Here is a 25,445-nt window from a genome sequence, read left to right on the forward strand (position 1 = left end):
TTCAGACAGGTGGTTTTTACACACAGAAGCGTAAATTCTGTGCAATAAGCACAAATACAGGTATACGATACAATGCTTTAAAAAAAAAAAAAAAAAAAAAAAAACCACACACAACACTCCATATTTAGGACATTTCCCTCAATTATTCGGTCATGAATGGTTGGTGTAGAAGTGCTCCAAAACACGGATGACTCCTCCTATTGCAGTGATCTTCTCTACAACTCCAGGGCAATCTTCCTGTTCATAGGTTCTCGAAATTATACCGAGAATTGTCAATTTAATGCAAAGTAGCTAAAAAGTACCTCCAAGAAACACCCTACCATCCTGGAATACTCTAGTCATGGGCACACCATCGCTGCTGTAAATCATATGCCCGTTTGAGAAATTTAGAAGTTGTGCTTATGCCTTTAACTTAAACTATTCCTGATTTATCCAGGACTAAAATCTACCACTCCAACAGTTAGACCGTTTTTTGAGCCCAAAAATGCGCTTCTTATATATTCCTGACTACCTTAACATAGGTCCCTATAACTGCTTCTGCTAGGACTCTGCTGGTAAGTCTGGTGGAACAGACCAGCTGGTGCCTGTGACATCACCAAACAGGGATTTGGGTAAAGTAACCCTAAACCCATGGTTCACTCAGTAACAAAAAACAGACGGTTTGTTTTAGAAATATTTCTACTTATGCAGTAGAAAGGAGCATCAAGACATTTCAAATGTGAAAATACTTTACGACAGAGAAAGCATATATGTGCTGTTCATAGAAGCTAAAATCTCAGTGGGCTGGACATCTGGAAATGTGTGAAATGGCAAAGTCACAGACACAAATCATTGCAAGGTATACTCGGTGTTCACCGATTTTTTTTAGATTTAACATCTCAACCTTCACATTTACAAAGTGGAATAGATGCAATCAAACTCGACAAAGGTGAAAATTGCCTCCACCTCATATTTTTTTTCTTCTTTATTACAGTTTACCGATGGATTATTAGACCTCTAACGAGGGCAGCATTGTCTTGGAGGTCACTAAGCAAGTGAAATGATGTTGAGTTAGGGTAACATGTACATCTGTGAACCAAGCAGCAGCTGTCAATTCGGGTTGTGGAGTAAGCTCTGAAAGTGGTTAATACAAATATTAAAATTATCCTGGGCTCTCCATTCGGCACTCAACTACACGCATTAGATTTATGCTAAAAAGAAAGAAGCACAAGTCATTCTGAGAAAGTATATAAAGTGAACGTTGAGTCAATATTCAGAACCACTTTTAAGGATACTGCATTTGTGTATCAATTTATAGAGGCAGAAGATTAATTTGCAAATAATACGTCAGCATCTGTGAGAACGTACATTTAAATAGGAAAACAATCAGTGTTCACGTCCGGGGAAAAAAAAAATGTTTTTTTCCTAAATATTTTTCCAAAATGGAACATATCTAGTTGTAAAGAGTTCTAATTACCTGCTCACTCTCAATGGCGTTAAAAGGTCAATGAAAAACATGCAGATCCAGATTAGTTTGTGTAGTTAGAGAACCTCCACTTTTCTAGTTATTTATTTATTTTATTACAAAACTTGCAAAAAGAATAAAAAGAAAATACACCGGAGATCTTTATAAGACCTACCTGAAATCAGGGCAGATGATGAAAATCATTATAAGGCAATGGTAGCAAGCAATGAAATGCACTTTTTTCACGTGGAAATTTCACAAATAAAGCACAAAAGAATTATAAATTCTTATGTAGCAAGAATATCGTTTATGAGACAACTGTATTAGTCATATTTTGAAACATAAAAACACACACGTATACACACATCAATAAAATTTCTTCTTGCAGAGACAAGACCACGATACGAGTTTTCACTGCAAAACAAGCATCCTAGCTAACACTTAGTGACAACATGATGTGTTCAGCGTGGGCACGTGCCATTTTGTATTCATGCTCGACATTTTAAAAACGCATGAGAACTATTTTATATTAAGGCAAAGTTATCACATTAGCTCAAAGATCCAGTTGCATATACGGTTTTAAACAGAACAAGTGTTAAGCTGTTAATTACACAGAGGTCACAAAACACCGTCGTTTTCATTTATTTCTCTTACCCACACAATCCACCCCCCCACCCCAAACCGAGAAACACTTGTTATTCGGGCAAGTTTTTTTTATTTTTTTTATTCAAGAACAAATCACTGAATAAACTACACTTTCAACAGTACGAATTGTAAAGATAATAGGGGGAAAATGTTAATCTCGGTACTCACAAACGATACACGGGTGTTAGGCTACAGACCTCACTGCGTGAAGCTTAACTCTTCACTACAACAAGTGTACACAAACCGAGCCACGTGCTCCCTCAAACGAACTATCATTTTCCACTTCACGGTTTCAACCGTGCGCCAGAGCTGAAAACGCCCCGTGATTATGGGCTGCCCCCTGATGTTCTCCCGCCAAAGCGCAAAAATTAGAATTGGCATTCCGGCATCCTCGCCCGTCTTCCCATCAAGCAGAGAAGGACGAAAATGCCAGCAACCGCTTTACGTGTCCAACTAGTTTCCGTGGCGGACTTCAGTTCCTGGCCGTTTGCTTTTGCCACGCTTTAACTAAAACCACTGTTCCGGTGGGCAACCGCGGGGACTCTGCAAGCAAACTGCACCTTCTCTTCCTTGGTCCTATCCTACCCTTGACTGTCAACAGGAGGCACCTGATGACAAGGTCCACACTCCACAATTCCATTATATTGCGGCCAAGAAACAGAGCGTCGATATTCCAGCAACAGCAATGACATAAGAAAGAACACAACTAGCAGGGTTTGCAACACTGCAATTTGTTTGCTCTTCTTGCGAAAACTTTAATTTCTCGAATGGCTTTTTAGATTTCAGAGGTTTAACACAGCCTCGGTTGCCAACAACGTCTCACAGCCTGCGACAACCAAACCAAAAAGACAACCCGAGTAAATCACATCCAAGAACGAGAGCACACCCATCTATGCGCACAGAGCATCTCTGCTCAGTTTGGCATTTTTGGGTTCAATAACACCACATTCTTGGCCAAATCATTCATGGTGAATCGCTGAGGCTCCAATAAAATGTGTGAACTGCGGCAAGATTTCAAAAGGAGGAACACGTAAAACACGGGGGTTTGACTAGCCTACGAACAGAAAGAAAACGTGTGTATCTGTATGTAGCACTTGTTATTATAGATTTACTTAGACACTTTAAAGTGCTTTAAATAACAGCTATCAAATACTATCATGCAATCGACTACAAGTCATATTTTCATACAATGAAATCGGTCTAAAAATCTTCCAGACAGCATTAAGTTTACATATTTTTGACATGTTAAGGCAGTTTAAATAAAATGTACTTCGGTTATGCATCTGAGTGTCACTCATTTAAACGGACGAATAATGATGGGACTCAGTCTAGGAACTGCGTTACCCAGTTTAATTTATGCATTTTTTTTAACAAACGGTCAACCAGACGTTTTATATATATACACCCTTTGTAAACAGATCAGACTGTTGTTTATACGAATGACCAACAAGGCATTGATGCCATCATACCCAATATTTTGCACCTGATGAAAAATGGTCAAATACCTTTCCCTCATTTTTGTTTCCGCATAACGACGAGTTTAGCTAACCACACCTGCTCTAATTTCAATCTGGGCCACATTCGATACATACAGCAAACGTTTTTGTACTATGTTTCGGTTTAAGTTGCAGTAACTATTTTTTCTCTACTTTTTGAAAAAAGAACCAAGTGAGGCACACAAGATCATTGTTTTTTCCCAACAAGTAGCAAAACACAACACAAAATGGAGCAGCTCCATTGGTTCAGCCAGTGCTATCGATGCACAGTATAGACCTCGAGAGCCCACAATGTCCTACTTAACCCACTACCTTGCCATAAAAGGACAAAGGCAACTAACCAGTCCAACAGAACCTAGCGGTATGCCCTACCCATGAAGGGCCCCTGAGAAAGTACAGATTAGGCGCATAAACAGTGAGCCCGAGTACCTGCCTTACCACGGTGCGGTCTCCAAATAAATTAAAGGGAGGAGGCTGGCACTACAGCTTTGCTTATATGTAATAGACTCAATAACTTGGGTTTTTGTAGCGGAAACGAAATTGGGGACAATTAGTCACCCTTCAACTACGGAATATCTGAGACGTGCTAGCAGTTGTGCTATAATAATAACGACAACTTGGTTTTATCTACAAATTTTCTGCCATTTCAAATTCCTTCCTAAAAAAAAAAAAAAAAAAAAGCACGTTAGGAAAAAGGTACTGAATGGACCAGGTCATGCTTGTATCAGCAGCAGCTTCGACATGAGCCTTTGCTTTCAACATTGGCAAGTCACACAAGTCCCTGAAAAAAAGCAGCAGGTGCCAAGAGTTTGCTCTAACCACACTGGTGTACATTCCTGTTTGGTTATGGGTCATCAATGACTTATGAAATGAGTAGTCAGGTAATCGGAGGCAAACATCAGTATGGCCTTTATCTACAGTGGCGTCTCCAAAATAAACAGGATATTGGAAACCTACCATGATAAGGAGGAATATAATTCCTGAGGTGCTGCAAGTTAGGTAAAACAAAATATGGACACAGCACGTAGTTGAGGAGTTTGGGACCTTCAACTCGTTAAGAGTTGATGGACCATCAAGTGGACTTCTGATGTATACATTGTCACACTGTTGTGTTGACCAGGTACGAATAGAACCAGCCAGTGTTTATACGGGCAAAGGTGTCCCTGTGTCAATACCTTCCAGATATAAATATCAATTATAACCCGCCCTGCCAGTTGTGTCAGCTCAAACTAGAAGCATTATTCTTATCTGGTCTCCATGTCACCTCATTCCATGGGCTTGTGTTTTTGCCATAAGGGATGTGATGATCTCCAAATCTAGGTCTGGCTGCCGTGAGGTCACATTAGCAGAAACTATCTTAGGTGTTGTGACTGCCAACAGGAAACCCGTCCTAGATAGAGGAGTCTTAATTTGGTTCAATACAGCGTATGGCCCACAGTATTTGGAGAGGCAATAGCCAATTAATGTCAATAAGATGCCACTACACCCACCTGAAACCAGTTAGCAAGGAATTGTGGCCCTAGAAAAAAAGCTTTCGGTGGAACTTACCTTAGGGTGGTAGGCTAGACCAATGACAGTTTATGTTACGTATGGCACCCATCAAGAAACCAATGAAGCAGTGTAGGGTTTAAAGATGACCCAAAGGGGGCATAGACATAAAATCACCTTCCAGCTAGTACAAACATGAACAAATCGGGGACACTCTTAAGCTACTGATTGCCCTCTATTGCCTAGCAGAAAGAGCAGTGTTAGTGTTTGTCACTTTCCTCATTGTAAGTCAACACCCCAGGAGTAGCTATCCCATCTGGTGCGTCAAACAACTCAGGATTCTACCTTCAGCATATCGGTGTGTCTTCATACAGGTCTCACTTAGTAATGAGCAAGGTGACACTGTAGAAAAAGACAGCATTACTATTTCTTCGACTCTTGTTAATTGTAGTTGGGGGGGCGGGAGGGGTTAAGCAAACGCAGCCTATAAATATATTAACAAATTTAGAATTGCTACGGCTATAGCGAACGCATCAAATTAGAATGGGCAGGATTGAACCACCCACTCAACACACAATCTTCACACCGACATGACACCTTTCTGTGAAATTACAATGGATTCAAATGTCTAGCCAAGGCATGACATCTATGATGAGCTTGTTGCCACTGCTTACTTTGCCAAGGGAAGCTCAGGAAGTATATTGGCCTCACCTTCAATAGCATATTCTCTTCTCAAAGACCAGGGCCATGAGGGGTTGGGAAACCAACATTTCATTAAACTTTTCATTGTCTGCATCCCAGTAAACCATTGGTTCCCAAGCAGCACCTGCACCCAGTGGTCTTGAAGCCACCTTGGATGGTCGGCCGGAGCATCGTTTCATGGAGTAGTGGAAAGCAGGTATTGTTGTCCAACTGCCCTACATTACGCATGTTGCTATAGTAATGTGGCCAGAACAAAAAGGCATGCCAAACATCCACATATGTTCCTTAAAAAGTGAGAGTACTAGCCAGTATGATACCTGGTAAACATAGCGTAGTGTAACTGTTCTCACAGACCAAGCCTCACACCATCTCTGAATTTAAGTGAACATGCGTCCCCAAAAAAAATGTATCCCCAAGCCGAAAAAGGGTCTGCCTCCTGCTTCTCCCTGTTACCTACCTACCTGCAGATTTAGCTAGGTTGGGGTCATCAAGAGCTCTAAACTTAAAGGCTGAGTACTGCCTTACCCAAGGCAGATCTATTATTTTAAACTACCTCTGCAAAAAGTCAGTGACATTCTGGGTATTTTTAAAACTATATATACACACACACACAACAATAATACAGTTAAGCACACAAAAATTGTTTTTAGTGCCGCTGTCGAAATTGGCATTTATACACTACGTTTCTATTACTGGCACATTTTTTTATACTGAAAAAAGAAAGTGCAATTATGCAACAACGATCATCTACAAATATATAAAGGAAAAAAAAACATTTAGGTGATCTTTAAGGAGTATTGACATAATGACAAAAAAAACAACCTTAAGCACGTTAATTTGTTCAATGAACAGAATGCTTTCCTTCTGTCCAACTCGGACTTTTTTAGCCACCACATGAATCTAAGTTTTAACATAACAGTCCCTGCAACTGCATGGTCAACAAGATATCACCAAAGATCTGAGCTATTGAAAGCGTAACTAACAGAGAGACCTTCACATCTGATCTCTTTTGTTCCTTGCTTTCCAAGTTAACAAATTCAAACGCAATAAATGTAAATATCCAAACGTTCTTTCATTAACGGGAATTTCTAACTACAAAGGAAAGTTGAACTATCGACTGATGTGTATTTTTTGTTGATTAAAAAAATCAAATACTTGCTCACAAGTCGCAAAATCTGGGAGTAAAATATCAACTTCAAACTCTTACCCAAAGTCCCCTGACTGCCATAAAAAAACAATTATATCTACCCTCTGGCCAGCCACCTTGAAACGGCATGATAGTTCGAAAATAAGACCATAATCGCACTAGAAAGGAAGATAATCTCACAAGCAGCACTAGTAACAAGGAAACTACAGGCTACAAAAACATACAATGTCTAGTTCAGTCAAGATACTAGATCTACAGAGCTCCAAAATCCAAAACTATCCTGGTGCCATATATGTCAGAATGAGCATCTTGATTTATCCGTCTTATAAAACAATGCTTATTTACAACTTTGAAAGTTAAAATGGTAAAATACTACAACTTAAAAAATCTTACATGGAGACCTACCACCCACCTACACCTAGGTCAATGGAAGTGTTAAACCCATTTTAAATGGCAAAGAAATACAACATGATTACTTCAGTGGGACCAATAGATCATACAGGTTGGGGTCAAAAGTAGACAGAAAATTAAGTAGATAAAATTGATCGCCTACCTCATCATCGTGCTGCTGACAGTAGGTGGTCCGGTCAGAGAATAGGATGTTGAAGGATGGTGACTGCAGGTGATGGAGGAAAGCCTGGGAGAGCTGAGAAACAGGTGTTGTCTGCTGATGGTGGTTGTTGAGAGAAGTGGATGTGGCAGTGGAGACAGAGGAGCCAGCTGGGCTGTTGGTTGAAGTTGGTGCTTCATGCCCAACAATGGCAGAAGAAGTTAGTGGAAAACGCTCAACAATGAAGTGGTCCTTTGTCAAGCGCACACGTTGGTGGGCCCGCACACAGCTTGCACATAGGTTCTCTTGGCAGTCCAGGCAGTGGGAGGTTGCTCCTGTCCCTTCATCACACGAGCTGCAGCGTGCACCAGTCGGGCTGGGTCCCGGAGTTCGTCTGAGCAGGGATCCACCACGATGATGTTGATGGTGGCCACTGCTTCCATTCGTTCCACTGCGGCCATTATTTTGCTGTTCCTCAACAGCATCCAAGAGACTGCTGAGATGTAGGAAGGCGGTGCTATCCATGGCAGCCTCTGAACAGTCACAGGCAGGGCAGTGGACGGGCTCACCAGGGCTACACTGGCCCTCTAGGCACTGCCGACAGAAGGCGTGAAGGCAGGGCAGTACGTGTAGAGACCGGCGACGTACAGGGAGCAGGCAGGTACCAGATGAGGAAGAGCAGGAGGATGATGATGAACCTGATGAGGTAGGGGCAGAGGATCCACTACACAACTCTTTGCATTGATGGCACAGTTGGAAGTCTGACTCTGGGAAAGCAGCCATGTGCATACAAGACTCTGGAGGGTTCGTAGGTCTGTAGGGCTCCCTCCTGAAATACTAGCTGTCCTGTGCTTGGTAGACTTAACCCTCAGTAGCCTGAGGGAGGTGTTACTAACTAAGGACTACTGAAACAACAAACTTCGTTAAGGTATGTGCAGCTTAAAGCTCAATTGTCTAATGATGGGGTACAATTAACAGGTAGGAGCAACACAAGAGTGGTGCCACTCGGCCCTGTGACGTAAAGGGATTGAGAACCAAAGCCCACCTTAACAGAAGAACCTGAAACTAGAGTCTTGAAAAACCCACAAATTCTCTGGTTTGAAGACTTGGAACTACTACTTACAACCTGTACAAAGACCCACAACCTCGCGGAGGGATATCCACTAGTACTCACAATGATCACAACCAATAGGCTCAGGAGCGTGCCACCAATCAATACTGCCAGGCGATGGGGGTTGAGAGGGAGAATGTGTCCTAAAAAATAGTCACTGCCCTAATCACAAGAGACCCCAGTACGTACCCTGCGCCCTTTCTCCAAGCTTTCCTCTCCCGACTCCGTGTTTACCACACCCGTTTGTTTACACGGATCAGGTCGGTGAGTTTCAAGGATCAATGATCGAGGGCGCCTTCTGCCTCCGCCCTATTTTCCAATCAGTCAGATAACAACGTACTGATTACTGTGTCTCTTCAAGAAGGGATGCAAAAACCGGGTTAGACCCGGTCCCATGGGGAGCAAAACGCCCCTCGCCCAGCTATGCATCTGGGAAAAATAGATGACCTGGCCAATTTCCACAAATGTCAGCAATTTCTAAGAGGGAAGGGCCAGCAAGCGAAGCACGATCACCTCTTGGGCAAGGGTCCGAAAGTCAGAAGAAAACAATTTCTTAAAAGAGAAGTTCCGGTGGCATATTTCTAGAAAAGGGGCGTGGGTCTCTAGTCACGATTCTCCATCAGAGGGGAGTCCCATGCGGCTGATATTAAAGAGAGTGATGCGTTTCTTTCAGGGGAGATCCCGTGATCCGCTCCTCCGACAGGGATACAACGATCTGTTTGTTTACAGGGAAGAGCCAGTGACCTTTTCCTTATATGTAAAAAAAAGTCTCAATGAAAGTAGTTTAAATAAAAGCTCCAGTGGTGCAGTCCTGAGAAGGGGGTCCTCTCCCGCGGGCCGTTTAAAAGGAGGCTGAAGCGATGCATTCAGTGCAACGGGGGGCTCCTGTTCCACTTTGCCATTTCTTTAAAGGGAGGACCCAGTAAAATGCCATGCAGTCAAGTGGTAAAAACCCTCCCTGGCTGCAGGGGTGTAGCTCACTCGGGCGGCTTCTAGGCGCCAGCGGCGGCCCCGCGCTCCTCTCCAGTGCACCACGTGCAAGCCATTTCTCATTCGCGAGAGCCTCGCAAAAGGCAAAAAAAATAAATAAAAAAAAAAATCACAACAAACCCCCAAAAATAAAAAACATTTTTTTAAAAACTCACTCGTCCCGACCAATAAATCGTGTCGCGCGCTGGCCGAGCCGCAGAGGGGTCAGGTAGGTGTGCAGGGGCTGGGTGGGGTGCAGCGAGAGCCCCCCTCTCCTGACGGACACGCCCCCCGCAGCGGACCTCGGCCCCCCTCGGCTGCTTGTTTTGCTGAAGCGGGCGGCGAGCGAGTGTGGGGGCGGGAGTGCGCGCGTGCGGCTCTCAGGGCCCCCCTCCTGTGACTGAGCTGCTCAATCCGGAACCGAGCTGCCAGCTCCTGATGAACAAAACAACCCGAGCCCCGCCCACACAACGACGGCGACCGGCTGCGCGTGGAGCCGCGGACCTGCCGCCCGCCGCCCGCGCAGCTCCATCCGCGCAGGTGCCTTGTGATTCAATAGCTCGTATTATTACCTAATTACAATGATATATCGCAGGCTCACGTAAGCATGAACGCGTGGGCATCAGGCGCCGTGTTCATATCTCCGAGAAAATCCATGTTTCGGACATTTATCAGGCTAACGAAAACTTTGTTGTAAAATGAAAACATTATATATTTGAATGCCGAGGTATGGCTTGGCAGTGAAAATAAATGTTGCTCTATAAACAGAACAACAGTTTCAATAAACGCATATCTATACATTTAATACTGCAGTGCAAATCCCATGCTAGTACAGCAGATAAGCAAAACTTACTAGAGAAACGCACTGATTTCTGCACTATTGTGTATATGGTAAATGGCTTCAAACAGGCAGAGAGCTCTCACACAGGACCCAAGTCTCGGTTTACCTTACTGCACAAATGTAACCCTTTTCATCCTATGTTCGCTTAAACTTCCTTTTTTGAGCTAATACACCTGGAAATGGCATTACCCGTGTATGCAGATGGAGCGCATTGTGTTGCTACTTGCAGTTGTGGACGGAGGGCGGGTAGAGGCTTCCTGACCCACTAGAGGCTTCTCTTCTCTGAGTCATTACCCCTCCCCACACTCATCAGGAAACTGAGAAAGCATCATTAGACTATGAGACATTTGTTATACATACTCCTAGCTAATAAAAGATAAGGTATGTTGTTTCAATTAGAAAACATGCTGACTGAAAGCACTAAGTAGAATAATGTAGTACTGTGTGTGGTATTTTGAAGTAAAACATGAAAAGTGTTTATTTAGGTATGTCAGTCAGTAGGAGCGACTTTCTAATGTCTTTTTTTCATTATTTTTGTGATTGCTGGATAATAGCATAGGTTATATATTGTTTTTGTAATGTCCACCAAGAAATTAACAGCTAATTATACAGGATATTAGTGTTGTTTTCATTGTTCATAGTTGTACTGCTGACTGGACAGTTTGGTTCTGTTATTGAAGAAATTCTCAGAGAACATAAACAAATTATTTAGCAAGACGCTGCAATACCGTGATGATCTCATTCCTGTGCAGTGTAAATACTTATTCACGTGCATGATATCATTCCGATGACTCATGTGTTTCATCCCACTGCCTTTTTACACTAAAAATAGCCAAAAGTTTAATTGTATGTATCCATACATACATATATGTACACATTTATAAATAGCACATTATATCTTTTGTTTATAGACATGTTTTCTATAGCTGTCAGAAGTCACCTTGCTAAAACACGTGGGGACAATAGGTTACAGTTAGCATTATCAACATATGATTATAGTATTGTATGTCAGTATCTATGATAAGGTTTGTACAGCACTCGCAGGGACCGAACTGAAGATTACTCGAGAAGAGGCTACAAGCGGTGCTCGATTTGTAAATACAAACGTGCCGGTGCTCAGAGCTCTCCTCTGAAACACGCGGCTGCTGCAGTTAAATGTGCGGGAACGGAATACTGAGGCAGCTAATCCTGAAGCCATCTCGGGCCTCTTCAATCCACTTAGAGCCACTCCCTGTCCTTAAACTCACCCCTGGAGCTTTCTGCTTTCTCCCATTGTGACGCTTTTTCAGTTTCCTCTTCCTCCGTCTTTCCCAAATGTGTCTTTTGCTCGCAGCAAATGTTTGAGGCAGAAGAATAAGCCCCGGCCTTCGAAAATAAGTGCCGGCGCTCAGCACCGGAAACAACAAGCACAAATTAAGCACTGTCTACAAGTGATTACTCACTATTGGGCATTATTCAGTGACTCGGAAGTACTGTCTTTAAACAAGGTACTAGTTAGTGTATATGTAGCATGTTGTTAACCCAGAATACACAATTTCTATTTTATAAAACATATAAACAAACATATAGTCGTATTTTGCTTTGAATCTCTTCTAAATAGCAGTGTAAGCCAATATAATAACTTAACACAAAACACATTTAATACTATGAAGGATGTGTGACCTTTAACACTGTCTCTGTTTTGACTTCAGAATTAGGTCTTATACATATGCATCAAAAATTGACAACTTTTCTGAAATGATTGTTGAATCTTTTATGCCTTATGTTACAGTGTGAAAACAGAAAGTACATGAAACTTAGACACTGGGAGGGAAGCGAGGGTTAATAATGGCTACATTAGGACATTCATAATGGAGAACTGTTGCTAGTGTTACGCTATACTCTAGTTTAGAGTTGGTTGTGAAGATATTTAACTCTGCCCCTTGTGAAGGATTTGCTTCAAAATGACAATAACAATTCTTTAAAGAACTCTCAAAAGCAATTACAAATGCTTGTTGCAGTGACTAACAACTAAAAAACATTGCTTTGTGTATACAAGGCATAGGAGAAATGAATACATGTGTTTGGACTCATTGTACTTTTTTCAAATGTACAATAGTCAATCATGCATTTAAATTTAGCTGGCAGAATGCAGCCAATAAAAAGAAGGTGAGAGTAAAATAAACTAAGAACTAAAGCTCCCAAAAGTGTGTATAGAAAACAATATGTTCAGCTTGAATAGCTCAAGGGCCACTGCACATTAAACCTAAAAATAATATGTTTTTTTGTATTGAATTAAAATGTAAAGTATACTAACTTCATTTAGAATGAACTACATCTGTTTTGTATTTCATTGTTTACGTTTGTGTTCACTTTTTGCATCACTCATTCCAGAGTTCTTCTCAGTGACTTTCACATTATTACCCCACTTACCATCAGAGATGATCACAACAATGAGGAAACACATGAATGTAATTCTTTACTGCTGCATGGCACCACTCAAACTTTTTCACGGGTGTTGGCACTTAATTTGGCTGAGCTAGGTCATTCTGATGTATGTAGTCTAAAAAATCACATTTTAGGCCATCATGGAAAATATATTTGAGGAATGTTTGTCATTGTTGCTCAACAATTCTGTTTTCCGTTTTTAAACTTTATACTTGGGGTTGTTATCCTCTCACTGTATGGAGATGACATTTTATTCTATGCAGCCTATCTATACAATTTACTGCATAGACCGATTTCTATGTTTAAAGTGTATGAGAGATTTTCTGGAATCAAGATTAAATGAGTCTAGCCCCTCATATTTCTATCAACAGAGTGGTCAGAATCCCCTACGCTACATTTTCTACTTAGAGCACAAAGCAAGGTATTTTAAACATTTGGGAGTGGCCTTTTCCTTTTTGACGGTTTGTTGTGAGAAGCAGCCAAGAAATCAGAGTCCTCTTCAGAGGTGACAAGTACAGAGGCTTTAGATTTCTGTAACCAGATTAAAAGTCTCCCTTCACGATCTCTGAGGGTCTTAGATGAAAAAGTGCGACAAATTTTACAATCTTTCACCTTATGGTGAGAGTGAAGGCAATATATGCAACACTTGTGAGGATCATCAACATGCAGCCTCTTCTTAGCACATGAATTACAGGGCCTAAATAATCCTTTCTTAGGTGTTTCAGCTATATCAAATTAGAAGTAACAGGTACAATACCAGGGAATTGAGGGGAAAAAATGAGCAGAGCCCAGGGAGACTCCCTTCACACGATGTGCGGTTGAAAATCTGAGGGATTCTGCCACTCTTGGGAGTGTTCTAGAGTGTGCTGCTGCATGACTGGTCATTGTTAAGGTTTGATCCTTTTTTTAAAAAGCGCATAGATATTAAAGGCAATGCTCATTGCCATTGGGGCCTATGGTAATGATATGGACTGCTATGTTGAGGTACCGTGGGACTACCTCTTCAACGACGGAGAAGATTCAAGCATGTGAGTCTATGAAAGTTGCCAATACTGCAGAACTTAAGTTACACTAAAGTAACTTGTTTTCTTCTTTGTTCTAGTTCAGAGAAGGGCCTTGCTTGGAAGTTTAGGCTGAACCATTGCCATTGGAGCAAGACCAAGTCTGCATATGACTAGGTCTAATCTGAGGTGGCATGGTCTCCAAAAAACAATGGACTAAGATGCGGCCCAAGTAGCTACCAGTTGCTAAGATTAATTCAAGCTTTCCATCAGATTAAATTCAAGCATTCCATCCATCACGTTTTTTTATTCCTAAGTGCCCTCTATTATGATGGGTGTGCCCAGATGTGGATCCTGTGCTCACTGCACCTCTGGCCTCGAGCTGCACATAACTGAAAAGACCCAAATAGGTTGAAACCAGTCATGCGTTGCCTGTGTTCCGAGTCAGATTCAGAAGGGGCCTGGCTTGGCAGTTCAAGCTGGACCATTCCAACTATAGCAGAATCAGAGCTAATATGCATATAGCTGGGTCTAATCAGAAGTGCTATGTTGGGCAAAAAACAATGGACTGAGATATAGCTTGAGTAATTACCAGTGGCTGAGTTAATTCAAGCATTCCGTCTATTGCTTTTTTGTAATCCTTAGTGCAACAGGTATGCCCAGATGTGGGTCCTGTGTTCACTGTGCCACTAGAACCAAGCTACATCTGACTGAAGCGGGCCAAACAGGCTAAAATCAATTTTAGATTGCATGTGATCTGGTTCATAGAGGACCTGGCTTGACAGTTTGGGATGGAGTGTTCTTATTAGAGCAGTACCAACAGGGGCAGAGGAGTGTCGCCGCTTCAAAAAAATGCCCCACAGCACCAGCATGAAACCAGCATCAGGATTGGCTTGTGCAGTTTCCTAGGTCCCGTGACCGGCGTGCGTCGGAACTGGGAGAGACGACGCCTTGCAAGGAGAGAAGATCGTCAACAAGTAGGTCCCTTTTTTTATTTTTATTGTATCTCCCTTCTTGCCCCCATTGTAAATATGAGCTGGCCACCACTGAGTAGCAAGGCTTAATTGCATATGACTGGGTCCAATCTGAGGTAGCATGGTGGACAAAACACTCGCTGGGATGTCGTCCAGTGTAATTACCAGCGACTGAGATTAACTCAAGCAGTCCTGCCATAACATTTCTGTATTCCTGAGCAAAATATCGAGAATCTGGTTAAAGAGAAAGGATTATTTTGCATTACTCTTTTTCAGATATTCAGCATTCGAAGAGGTTATAGTCATGGGGTTAGTGGAAAAGGTTATTCTGTCCTCTATGCCATTCAATGGGTGCAAATGATCTGTATAGGATCACTGTTGATTCTAGGCTGGTGCACTACGGGAAGCAAATTTATGATTTTGTGTACCAACAAACTATTTTATGTACTACACATTATATTATATTAGACTAAGCAGAATCAACTATTGGCCAAGAATCTGCCTCCATATTTAGTTGTTGCTATTATATTAGCACATTTATGTGTCACTAAAAGAGATAGCTTGTGAATGGCTTGTGATGTGCACCCTGTACAATAGTACAGTCTATGACTAGTATAATACTTGAAAAAAGTTGATTCTGACTCCCGCAGAGTTACGCAGAAGTTTTGGCACTTCTGAGCACCACAAATCGCTCATTTAAATGCATAATGTTGTTTCTTGGGCGTGGCTCCATTGTTTCTTCATGAGACCTTGGGACAGATGCACAATGAGACAGGTCGCAAAAAGTGGTCACAAATTGCACACAACTGTTTGCAACTTGTCTCTGATTTTACAATGCGACATTTATATTAACAGGTTGTATTCCTAAATCTCCAATAGCATGGGGTCACAGAACGACCTGCCTAATGAACATTAATTAGGCAGGTAGCTATTTACAACCCTCAGGGACTAGCTGCAAACACATGTATGGTGCCCGGCAAGAAATAGCAGGCCACCATCCCTGGGTCTGAATTCACAAACAGGAAGCTTTTTTTTCTTTTAATGGCTTTTTCCTTGAAGGAACTGGTGCTGCTTTAAAAAAATCCTATTTGGGAAAACATCGAGGGGAGGTACCAGTGTTCAACTGAATCACTGCCGATCCCCTTCCCCTAAGGCTTCCAATACAATTCACAAAGGGAAGGTGTCCACCTCCTTTGAAGTGTTGGCAACTCAGCAATGGTTTATGACTTAAATTGCATTCATAAACAATTGATACTTGCCATACTAAACTGCAATCAGGACAGGGCACCCCCTACACACCCCTTCCTAATTCTGATTCATTATGGGTTGCTAAGCCCATTTTGCAAGTCAGAAGGGCTTTTCAGACTAGCAAAATGGGTTTAATACATACCTCAAACTCATTCTGTGGTTGCAGACCCTGTGATTTTGAGAACTGCATGGATTTGCTATTTCAAAATGTCTTTTCCATCTAGTTCTGTGTCACTTACTGGTATCGTCACTCAACTACTTCCTGCTCGGGTGTGCTCTTCAGTGCATCTGACGGTGGGCTATTGAGGGCCTGAAAAGCCCAAACCTCCTACATCCCACACATGCCTTAGAAGAAGGCTGATGGAGATATCAAGTTTGTGTACTAGCAGTCTGATGACACACCAATACCACTATTTCATCTCCAGTAGGAAGTCAGACGCTCCTACCATCAGTTTGTGCAAGGTGGCCTAAGGTCCTGGATTCAAGCATGGGAGACATAGGCCTTGTGCCCGATCCGCAATTGATTAAACAAGCTTGCTATAGGTAAGGTATACCCCAAAGGCATCACCATTGCCCTAACACCTGCACCGTCAGTCTGGATTACTGAATGGTGGAAGAGCTCCTTTGCAGTACAACCTACACACTCCAAATGACCCGACTGCACGCCACTGAGATCACCCGCCATCAACCAGTACCATTTGAACTGAGGTACTCTGAATTTTAGCCGCACACATTCCCAATTAAAGAAAGATCCAGTGCAGTGTATTGTGTATTCTATACAAGACTTTGCATGGGATCCCCCTTGGCTACTTCACCAAGGGATTCTGCATCTACATTTCAATCATATGCCTAAGGCTGAACTCCTTAACATTAATCAATCAGCCTTGCAACCTATTAGCTACAGTTTGATGGTAGATCCATCCTCGCACCAGACTCCACCCTCAGCAGTTGCAAACCCTTCCATGTCTGGCTCAGGGATGACAGTCTGAGATTTCACAGTCTTGAAGCCTCACCTATTCTTCACCACCACAGATGGTCTTGGTCTCTGAACACTTAATGAATGAATAACAGGCACTTCATCACCTGCTGGACAAGGCGAGCACTCCTCCACCCTTGTTTATATTAGTTCTCAGTAGAAGTGTACAATAAAGAGCATGTTTACAGCCAAGTAAGAGTTCATTGTCAATGGTTATAGGTTATTGCATATTGTTGTTATTTTCTGTGTACATCGTCAAGCACAAGAAGGTATCTTTCCAAAAGGTGTCTTATACTCAGACATTCATCCATTGTACTTCCCATCCTGACTCAGAAACCGTTCCACAAACGAGTGAGTAGCGCTCTGAGTGAAGAATGCCCACTCAGTCATTGACTAGTGTAGGCAGAGTCCCTGTCCACTGCCCCTTGGAGGCAAAACCTGCTGACTGTCCTCTCGGCGCCTCTCCCTCTTTGGGATTCCACCCTACAGAAGGTGGCTGAAGGGAATCCTCCATGAGTGGTGTACATAAGGAGATCGCTACCGTGGTCTTAGTGACACAACGACAGAGAGAAAAATCCGGTGAAGCGACATGACATCCAGTGAAGGCAAAATGACGAATAAATAATGCCTAGTAAAGTATTTTACTACAACCCCATGCAGAACTCCTGAGCAAATGCAGCCTCGCCGAAAAATAATAACATCTCAAATTGAGTTATAGAAAAACGTCAACTTCTGAGCACAGCATTTACAAGGGCAGTAAACACACCACAAACGTACTTGTCTCGGGACGGGGCAAAGGTCAGCGTGTCACTGGCTTTACGGTGAGATGAAATGCTGGGCAGCATTACTGCGTGCATACATATTGGCCAGGAACAACCTGCTCCCTACTTGGGAGACCCTGAGGTGAACAAACAAGGGTATAATGGGTTTTGAAAAAATTGTCGCTAGCGCCAAGAAAACAAATGGAGCACGTGCCCAGAAAAAAAATGCAAACGCGAGAGGATGCGCCTTAATATTTATTTATTCATGAGAGATTTCGTAGAGTGCACACAATGAAAGGAGTATTAGAAAGCTTTCGAAACACTACACGTTTGCGATGCTTGCCGATATATGTTAGTTAATGTATTTTTTGATGCGCACTGTAGTGTGTTTTCACCATAGCTTGTGCTGCAGTGTTTTTGTCGATCTGCACTCGAAATATTTTTCACCGCACTGAACCTCTGCACGCTCTCTACGCTCCTTAATGGTTACTTGTGGGTGGCCGTGTGGCGAGTAAATTTACAAGGAGAATGCCTCTTTCCAGCCTCAAAAAATTCTGGCTATCCTCCCTTACTTAACCTTTCCGGTCATGGCGGGCTGTTGTGCGCTTCCGGTGTCCTGCCTCCTGGCAGCAGGAACCAAGGAATTCAAACGCGCTACACTGCATCGATCCGTCACATACTAATGTGTAATCCCCACTTCCCCACCCCCAGCCCCTCGAGACCTCTACGTCTGCTTTTTGTTTTTTATCGTCTCTGGTATGTGAGTGATCACTGTTGGGAGGTGGGAATCCCTTAGTTTCTACGATTTGAATAACAAAAAAACATCCACAAAATACAGAAAAAGTACACACCAAACAAAAATAAATTACGGAATAGTTTAATTAATTTACAAAAAAACAATATATCAAAAAACTAAATGTCGTTTCATTTCTGAAGGGGCAAAGCGATATGCTGAGCTTTAGCATGCTACTTTGTCTTTATAGCTCCTAATGATTGCTCTTTATTTGTTAGCGCCTACAAATTCTTTAATTGAGGCCACTAAATCATCAGTACTAGTTTCTGATTGCTGTACTTGTGCTGCTCCCCTGAATCAAGCCAAGGATGCAAATTTCATTTCCAACATCCAATTTCAAATTCCTTCACATCTATTGAGTGTTTAAAAAAATGCTTTTTATGTAATATTCTTTCTTATTCTGCTAAAATTAATTAATTTTCCAAACAGTCACAGGCACCCTGTGGTGGAGCTGAGGTCAACTATGGGTCCCAGGACAACAAATAGGGCTGTTATCTGTCCAGAATAAACATATACATTTGTTCATGTATTCCAGCCTGCAAAGGGCCAGATGTGATAATTAAATAGAACTTCATATCAAATCAACTGTATTCATTGGTAACACGACTCTTCTATTTTTTGTTTACTTTACTTATCAGCCAGGGTTCATTAAGCTGTTCTAGAGCATATTTTAATGTACTGTCTTCTTATATTTGCTATTTGAAGTATGTAGTGATAAGCGGGGGAAATACTGGCTTAAGATGAGTTTCCTATTTTTTTTTTTACCGACCAGGTCCTTAAAATATCGAACATACCAGTAGAAAACAGATCAGGTGGCAACCCTAACCACAGATTAGGAGCTGTTGAACTAGACGAAGATGGGCAGTGAAGTTTACTTTTGTAGTATCCATTTGTCAGCTACTCGGGCAAAAAATCTGATATATGGCTTGGGTAGAATGTTTTTATATTTAGATATATTTTATATATACCAAACTTCACCTGTGTTAAAAGACAAATAGTTAAAGCCAACGTGCCCCAAATATTGATGCAAATATAAAAAAGTTTTTAGTCCAGAAATATTGAGTTGAATGAATTTAAATCCTAATAATCTTTGAAATGCATTATTTTCTACGCTTGATGTTTTAATTACACACGTTGTGCCAGTGAAAAAAGCGAATTATTAAAGGAACCAGGACAGGGGGAGTATGTGCAGTAATTTGATAGCCTTTAATAAGCTTGTTCAGCTACTGCGTTGAATATTGGTATAGCACGAACGGATGCTTCTCAAAAAGAGGTGTCCCGGCTCTTTCAGTACTCCACTCAGAGCTAGAATAGAGCACTGGAAAAAATGAGCGCTACGTTAAGTTTTAAGGTCGAAGAGATAGGCTTTGAGCTCTTTTAAAACCTCACTCTATTTGATTGAGAACGTAGGTCAATGGGCACTTTATTCCAGGCTTTTGGGATGATTGCTGACATTAGCCCTAAAAAAAAATTAAATTTGGGGACGGCCTATTGAAATTGTGAGGAGGGGCTCAGGGTTCTGACAGGAGTATGTGTGGTGAACAAATCCTTCATACAAACATCTTTCTTTTGACAGTGGATTGCAATATGGCGGAGACAGAAGCCACTACACAGGCTTCTATTTCCTATGGAGAGCCAGGGAAGATATGTAACTGGTCTCACTCTGCCGTGCTGCGGCTAAGGCTCGCTGCGGATTTTGCACAGATCTAAAATAAATTGGAGATTTTTGATGGAATATTTAGTAAGGCATAATAGCAAAAAGTTCCCATAGTCATGAAATGACAAAATGAATGCAAGAAAAATGGTCATTTTAGAGACCACCAGAAGCAGTGGAAGAATCTTCCAAATAACTCTCTGTAGTCACAAGCAGCTGTTTACCATTTTGCTTATGTGAGGTAAAAATGAACCTTAGAATCAAACAATACTTCAGATTTTTAGCCATAGGAACTAGAGTGGGCAATAGCATCAGATTGGCAGATCACTAGTTTTTGTGTCCACACTGACTGGTTACTGAAGATAATCACTTTGGTTTTATCATCATTGAGTGTAAGTGAATTTTAATGCATCCACTTAGATATATCAGTCATGCACAATGAGAATTGATGGAGGTATCAGTTCAAACTCAAAATAAGCTGAGCCTCATCAGCATATATGAAAAATCAATGAAACTGATGGGCGGGATGAAAAAGATGGACGTCTCCAAATAATGTCACCAATTGTCATTCCACCACTGCTTCCAAAATTGTTCTCACCATGGGGAGTAAAAATATTGGGTGAAAACTAGACACAATGTGTGGATTCAATAATGTTTTTTTTAGCAGTAAATTTGGTGAAGAAGCAGGGGGAAAAACCGACATTTCCATGACATTGAGGGAGTCTCAGTACCTTTTTAGCCATCATTCCTGAGTCTAATGCGGATCTCATATTTCCCTAAAACGACTTCATTTTTTAAACAAATTGTGAAAATGCTTACCACCGCCATCCTCACACCAAGTAGTATTTATTTAGTGCTTACTGACGTAGCGCCTGATTTAGAGTTTGATTGCCAGGGTTCTCTGTCCTGGCATAGAACTCTGTCTCCCAAACTCTTGGCCCTCCTGTCTCATTTAGAAACAAGCAGACCCTAAGTTTTCCGTGAGTGTAGCCCCCGTTGGCTCAATCGATGGAAAAAATCCTTCAACAGTCAGAGGAAGGACATAACACCACCCACCCAACTTAGGGTGAACAGTGTAATATTTCTTTTTCCATGTCCTTCACCACTGGGAAAAACCTGGTGGTGAGGGACAGGAAAAAAACATAATGACCCCCACACTCTGGGAGAAAGCCTGCAGGGTGTGGGGGCAATATACTTTTGTTTACCTGTTTTACAAGTTTGTTTCTGAAAAACAAAAAAAATTCAAAGTTTGGTGAACAGCCGTCTAAACTATTTGTACAGTTGTCCACTTAACTGTTTGTACAATTAAAGGACCCAGCATGAAGGAAGTGAGTTTGTCAGGATGGCGGGGGTAATGCCCTTTGCCACCCTGACAGATGAAGTACTGTCTGTCAAACTCACAATCAGGCTCATACTCTTGTAATTTTAAAACATTATGAATAGTAGATGTTATAATTATCTCAATTCATTGATCATCAATTTAAAAAGCTCAGAAGATGAAAGACTGGGTGACCCAGCAGAATTCAAACTTATGATGTGCAAATTACATGCAGATCTCAGCAGCTAATGATTAACATACTGCGATATTTCACAAATTCCCTGAAATAGGTAACATTACGAAAACTATGTCTACAGGCAATCTAGTTTTTAGTGTGAGGGATTAAAATATATATATATTAAACAAAAACTGAAAATCCTCCCTGATATGGATACAAGTATTTAGACTAAGGGCCTGATTTTGAGTTTGGCTGACGAGTTACTCCTTCACAAACGTGACATCTGACATATTGTAAGTACCTTTATCTATGACACTTGTATTATGGTGGGTACATGTAATATCCACTACATTTGAGACAGAGTAACCTTTTTTTTCTGGACGCATAATCCTGGCTCAGTCCTGGCATGGTGCTGGCTTTTCCCATTCACAACCTTTGATATCATTGTCACTTTGTACCAAGACTTTAAGCTATATAGGAGTTTTGCCCGCTGGTACTGTACATACATGTGTGATATGCTCGACACATCAGTTCGTTCATGTATCTGTACCCTCACCAATTCTCTTTTTTTCTGCCACAATGGTGTGAATTAAAAACTGCTTCTCTCACTTAGTGACATTTATTATGTGGGGACAAGACATGATGATTTTCATCTTTTTGGATCTCTTTTATTCATGTTATTTCCCTCTGTTATCTTATTTCAGATCAGATAGCATATACTGCAGCGCGCTAGCTGAAGACGTTTTGTCACAAGCTATGTGCGGCAGCTGACCTGTATAACATTTGCCTTGCATGCTTGTGAAATAGTGATCTGGTTCATGCCATAGCTTGTTTTCCCTCATCAGTTCTAAGACCTTCTGGCACTGTGTGACTTGAATGCATCCATCATACGTATTGGCATAAAGTGCTACTTAATAGTTACAGAGAGGGTGTATGTTTGGTGCCTACATGTGGCACCCCCAGTGCGCCTCTAAAACCCCCCTGTCTGCCCTCCGAAGTCGCGGATACTTACCTGCAGGCAGGCCTGATTCCGAGTGCCCCCCAGTCTCCATAGGAGCCTGTGTTAATTGTGCCTCAACTTTGACCTCTGCACCAGGCCGGCCCCGTGTTGCTGTTGGTGGGTGTTTGAGGTTATCATGAACCCCAACCTGTAGACCTCGTAACCTCTGGAGACTGGAACTGTAAGTCGAGTACTTACCTGTAAATCATACTAACTTTTCTTCCCCCCAGGAACTGTTTCTGAAAAGTGCAGTGTCAACTTTTAAAACAGATCATTGCCAATATTTCAAAAACTGTATAACTTATCAATTTTAAAAAAAGTACTATTGATATATGTGTGAAATATGAATCTACTGAAGTACTTACCTGCAACTTGAATCTTGTTGTTCTAGAAATAAATTAAGAAAATACATTTTTGCTATATAAAAATCATTGGTCTGGAGTTAAATCATTGAGTGCGTGCTTCTTCCTTTGTCTGTGTGTGTACAACAAATGCTTTGCACTACCCTCTGATAAGTATAACTGCTCGACCACACTACCACAAAAGAGAGCATTAGTATTATCTACTTTAGCCTCTGTTAAGTCTCTTGGGAACCCCTGGACTCTGTGCACACTATATCTAATTTTGATATAGTACATACAGAGCCAGCTTCCTACACACACATGATATCATTTGAAGGATTTGTGAGTTTAGTGGCAAGTTTACATGTTCAAAATCCCTATGGGAATTAAAATGGGAAACACACTTTTATTGATTCCCCCTAGACATGACGCTGCAGGAAAGGGGGGGCTGTGTTCAGAGGCTGCAGGTAACTTCAGGGAGTTCAGGAGAAGTGAAACAACAACTATGGACTATGGACAGCTGGAGAACCTTGTTGGCAACGGTGCTCAGGTTCTCCTCAGGTTGTGGACGACAGGTGCAGTGGTGACTTCAGGTGTCGAGTCTTTGCGGTTCTGGGGGCTGCAAAGTCCTTTCCTTGGAGTTAGTTGGAGAGCAGGTCCGCTGCTCACGGGAGACTTGAGTCTTTTTCAAAGGCAGGCAGTCCACTCAGGATTCTGGACGTTCAGTTGCAGGATGAGGTGTCTTCTGGTGCAGAGTGCATCGAGGAGTGCAGACAGGCCAATGGGGTTGGTATCAGGTCAGCTTCTTCTTCTTCTCCTCTTCTGTGGGTGTGTCTCTTTGTCGTTTTCTTCTTAGTTTGTCATAATCTGAGTTCTAGGGTTCAGGGATGCCACCTAAATACTTAACTTAGGGGCGTTACAGGTAGTGCCAGGTGGCAGCCAATGGGTTGTCCACCCCTTAGGGTGACTACACCCTTTTTATGACTACTTCCGCTGGAAAGAGGGCATAACCCTAATCATAATAGCCTAATTCCTTCGAAACAAAGGTGGACAAATTTAAAAAGTGGTGTCCACTTCATCTTGTCCACCTTAGGAATGAGACTGGGAAGTGAACAGACTTCCTAATTTGCCCACGTGTTCTGCCTCCAAAAGTCTGGTCAAGACAAGGGGGTCGGTCACCTTCGCCATTTGGAGAGACTCGGGTCGTATTACAAAGGCTGCTGGGCCTTTGAAGCTTTCCGCCCTAGATTGTCCATCCTGCCTGGGTTAGGTGATAACAGTCCTGCTCAGTGCAGGCTTTGGTCTCTGGCCCTCGGTTGCACTGGCTCTCACCTTGGGGGGCCAGAAACATGTCTAAGGTGGCTGAACTGGTCAAGACTAGTCAGTCAACACACTAATAGCTGGTAGGTTTTCAAAGGACACCTCTAAGGTAACCTCCGGGTGCAGGTATCGGTGAATCCAACACTGGCATCAGTGTGGGCTCACCAATATGAGATGTTTGATACCAAAAATCCTTATTTTTAGTGAAGCCATCATGTAGATGGGGAACTCATATTGCCCAGGGTACAGCACATGTATTTAAAATGGCTTCTGTGGTCACTTACTATGTCTAAGAATAGACAAAGACATAGCACGGCCATATCTGCTTGTGCAGATATGCCCTCACATGTAATATAAAGTCCCTGCCTTAGGTCTGTAAGGCCTGCTAGAGGGGTGACTTGCATATATTGTATGCAGCGTTAGGGGCATGGCACACAGACTGTGTGCCATGTTGTGTTTTCACTTTTGTCTGCACCAAGACACGCAGCCTGCAATGGCATCCTGTCATGTACTTGGTGAGGGGCAGCCCTTAGGGACCCTCTTCAGTACCCCAGGCCCTAGGTACAAGGGGTACCATTTACTAGGGACTTACCGTGGATGCTAAAGGGTTTGCTAATTGGGAAAATGTTATCAATGATGTAATAGAACATCATGAGTGATGTAATAAGTGACAAGGTTAAAAGCTTTGAGGTAAAACACTGAGAAGGAAGTGATCACTACCCCCTTCATTTGGGCTTTAGGCTAGGGGTCAATGCAGGCAGAGAATCGGTCCTCCCTGTTGAGGTGGAATATATTAAACAACTAACCACCAGAATATCAGAGAGACCTCTTGAAGAATTGGCTAACTTCCAGCAGAACCAAGATGTGGCACAAATATCAGATAATGATACGGGATGGTATGATAAAATAATATTCCAAGTGGTACAGTCTCCAGAAGTGAAGTTAAGAGCTAAAATAAGTATGCAGAAAAAGACTCTGGAAGATGCTAGGACAGGGAATGTCTGGTATGATAAAGATTGCAGACAACTAAAAAGGATGATAAGGGAAGCAAGGAGGTCCCT

At 42.1% G+C, this 25,445-nt stretch overlaps 1 protein-coding gene across 1 annotated transcript in view; it reads right to left on the reverse strand.

The window, feature by feature from the left end:
• Positions 1 to 9,988, reverse strand: part of TRIM71 (tripartite motif containing 71) — a 213,965-nt gene extending 203,977 nt beyond the window's left edge. The window contains exon 1 of the mRNA XM_069211982.1: positions 7,476 to 9,988. Within this exon, the coding sequence (XP_069068083.1) occupies positions 7,476 to 8,261 (786 nt within the window). The 5' untranslated portion in view covers positions 8,262 to 9,988. The remainder of the gene's footprint in view (positions 1 to 7,475) is intronic.
• Positions 9,989 to 25,445: the final 15,457 nt, after the last annotated feature.

The sequence above is a fragment of the Pleurodeles waltl genome, chromosome 10 (assembly GCF_031143425.1).
Source record: "Pleurodeles waltl isolate 20211129_DDA chromosome 10, aPleWal1.hap1.20221129, whole genome shotgun sequence".
In the NCBI taxonomy this organism is placed as follows: Eukaryota; Metazoa; Chordata; class Amphibia; order Caudata; family Salamandridae; genus Pleurodeles; species Pleurodeles waltl.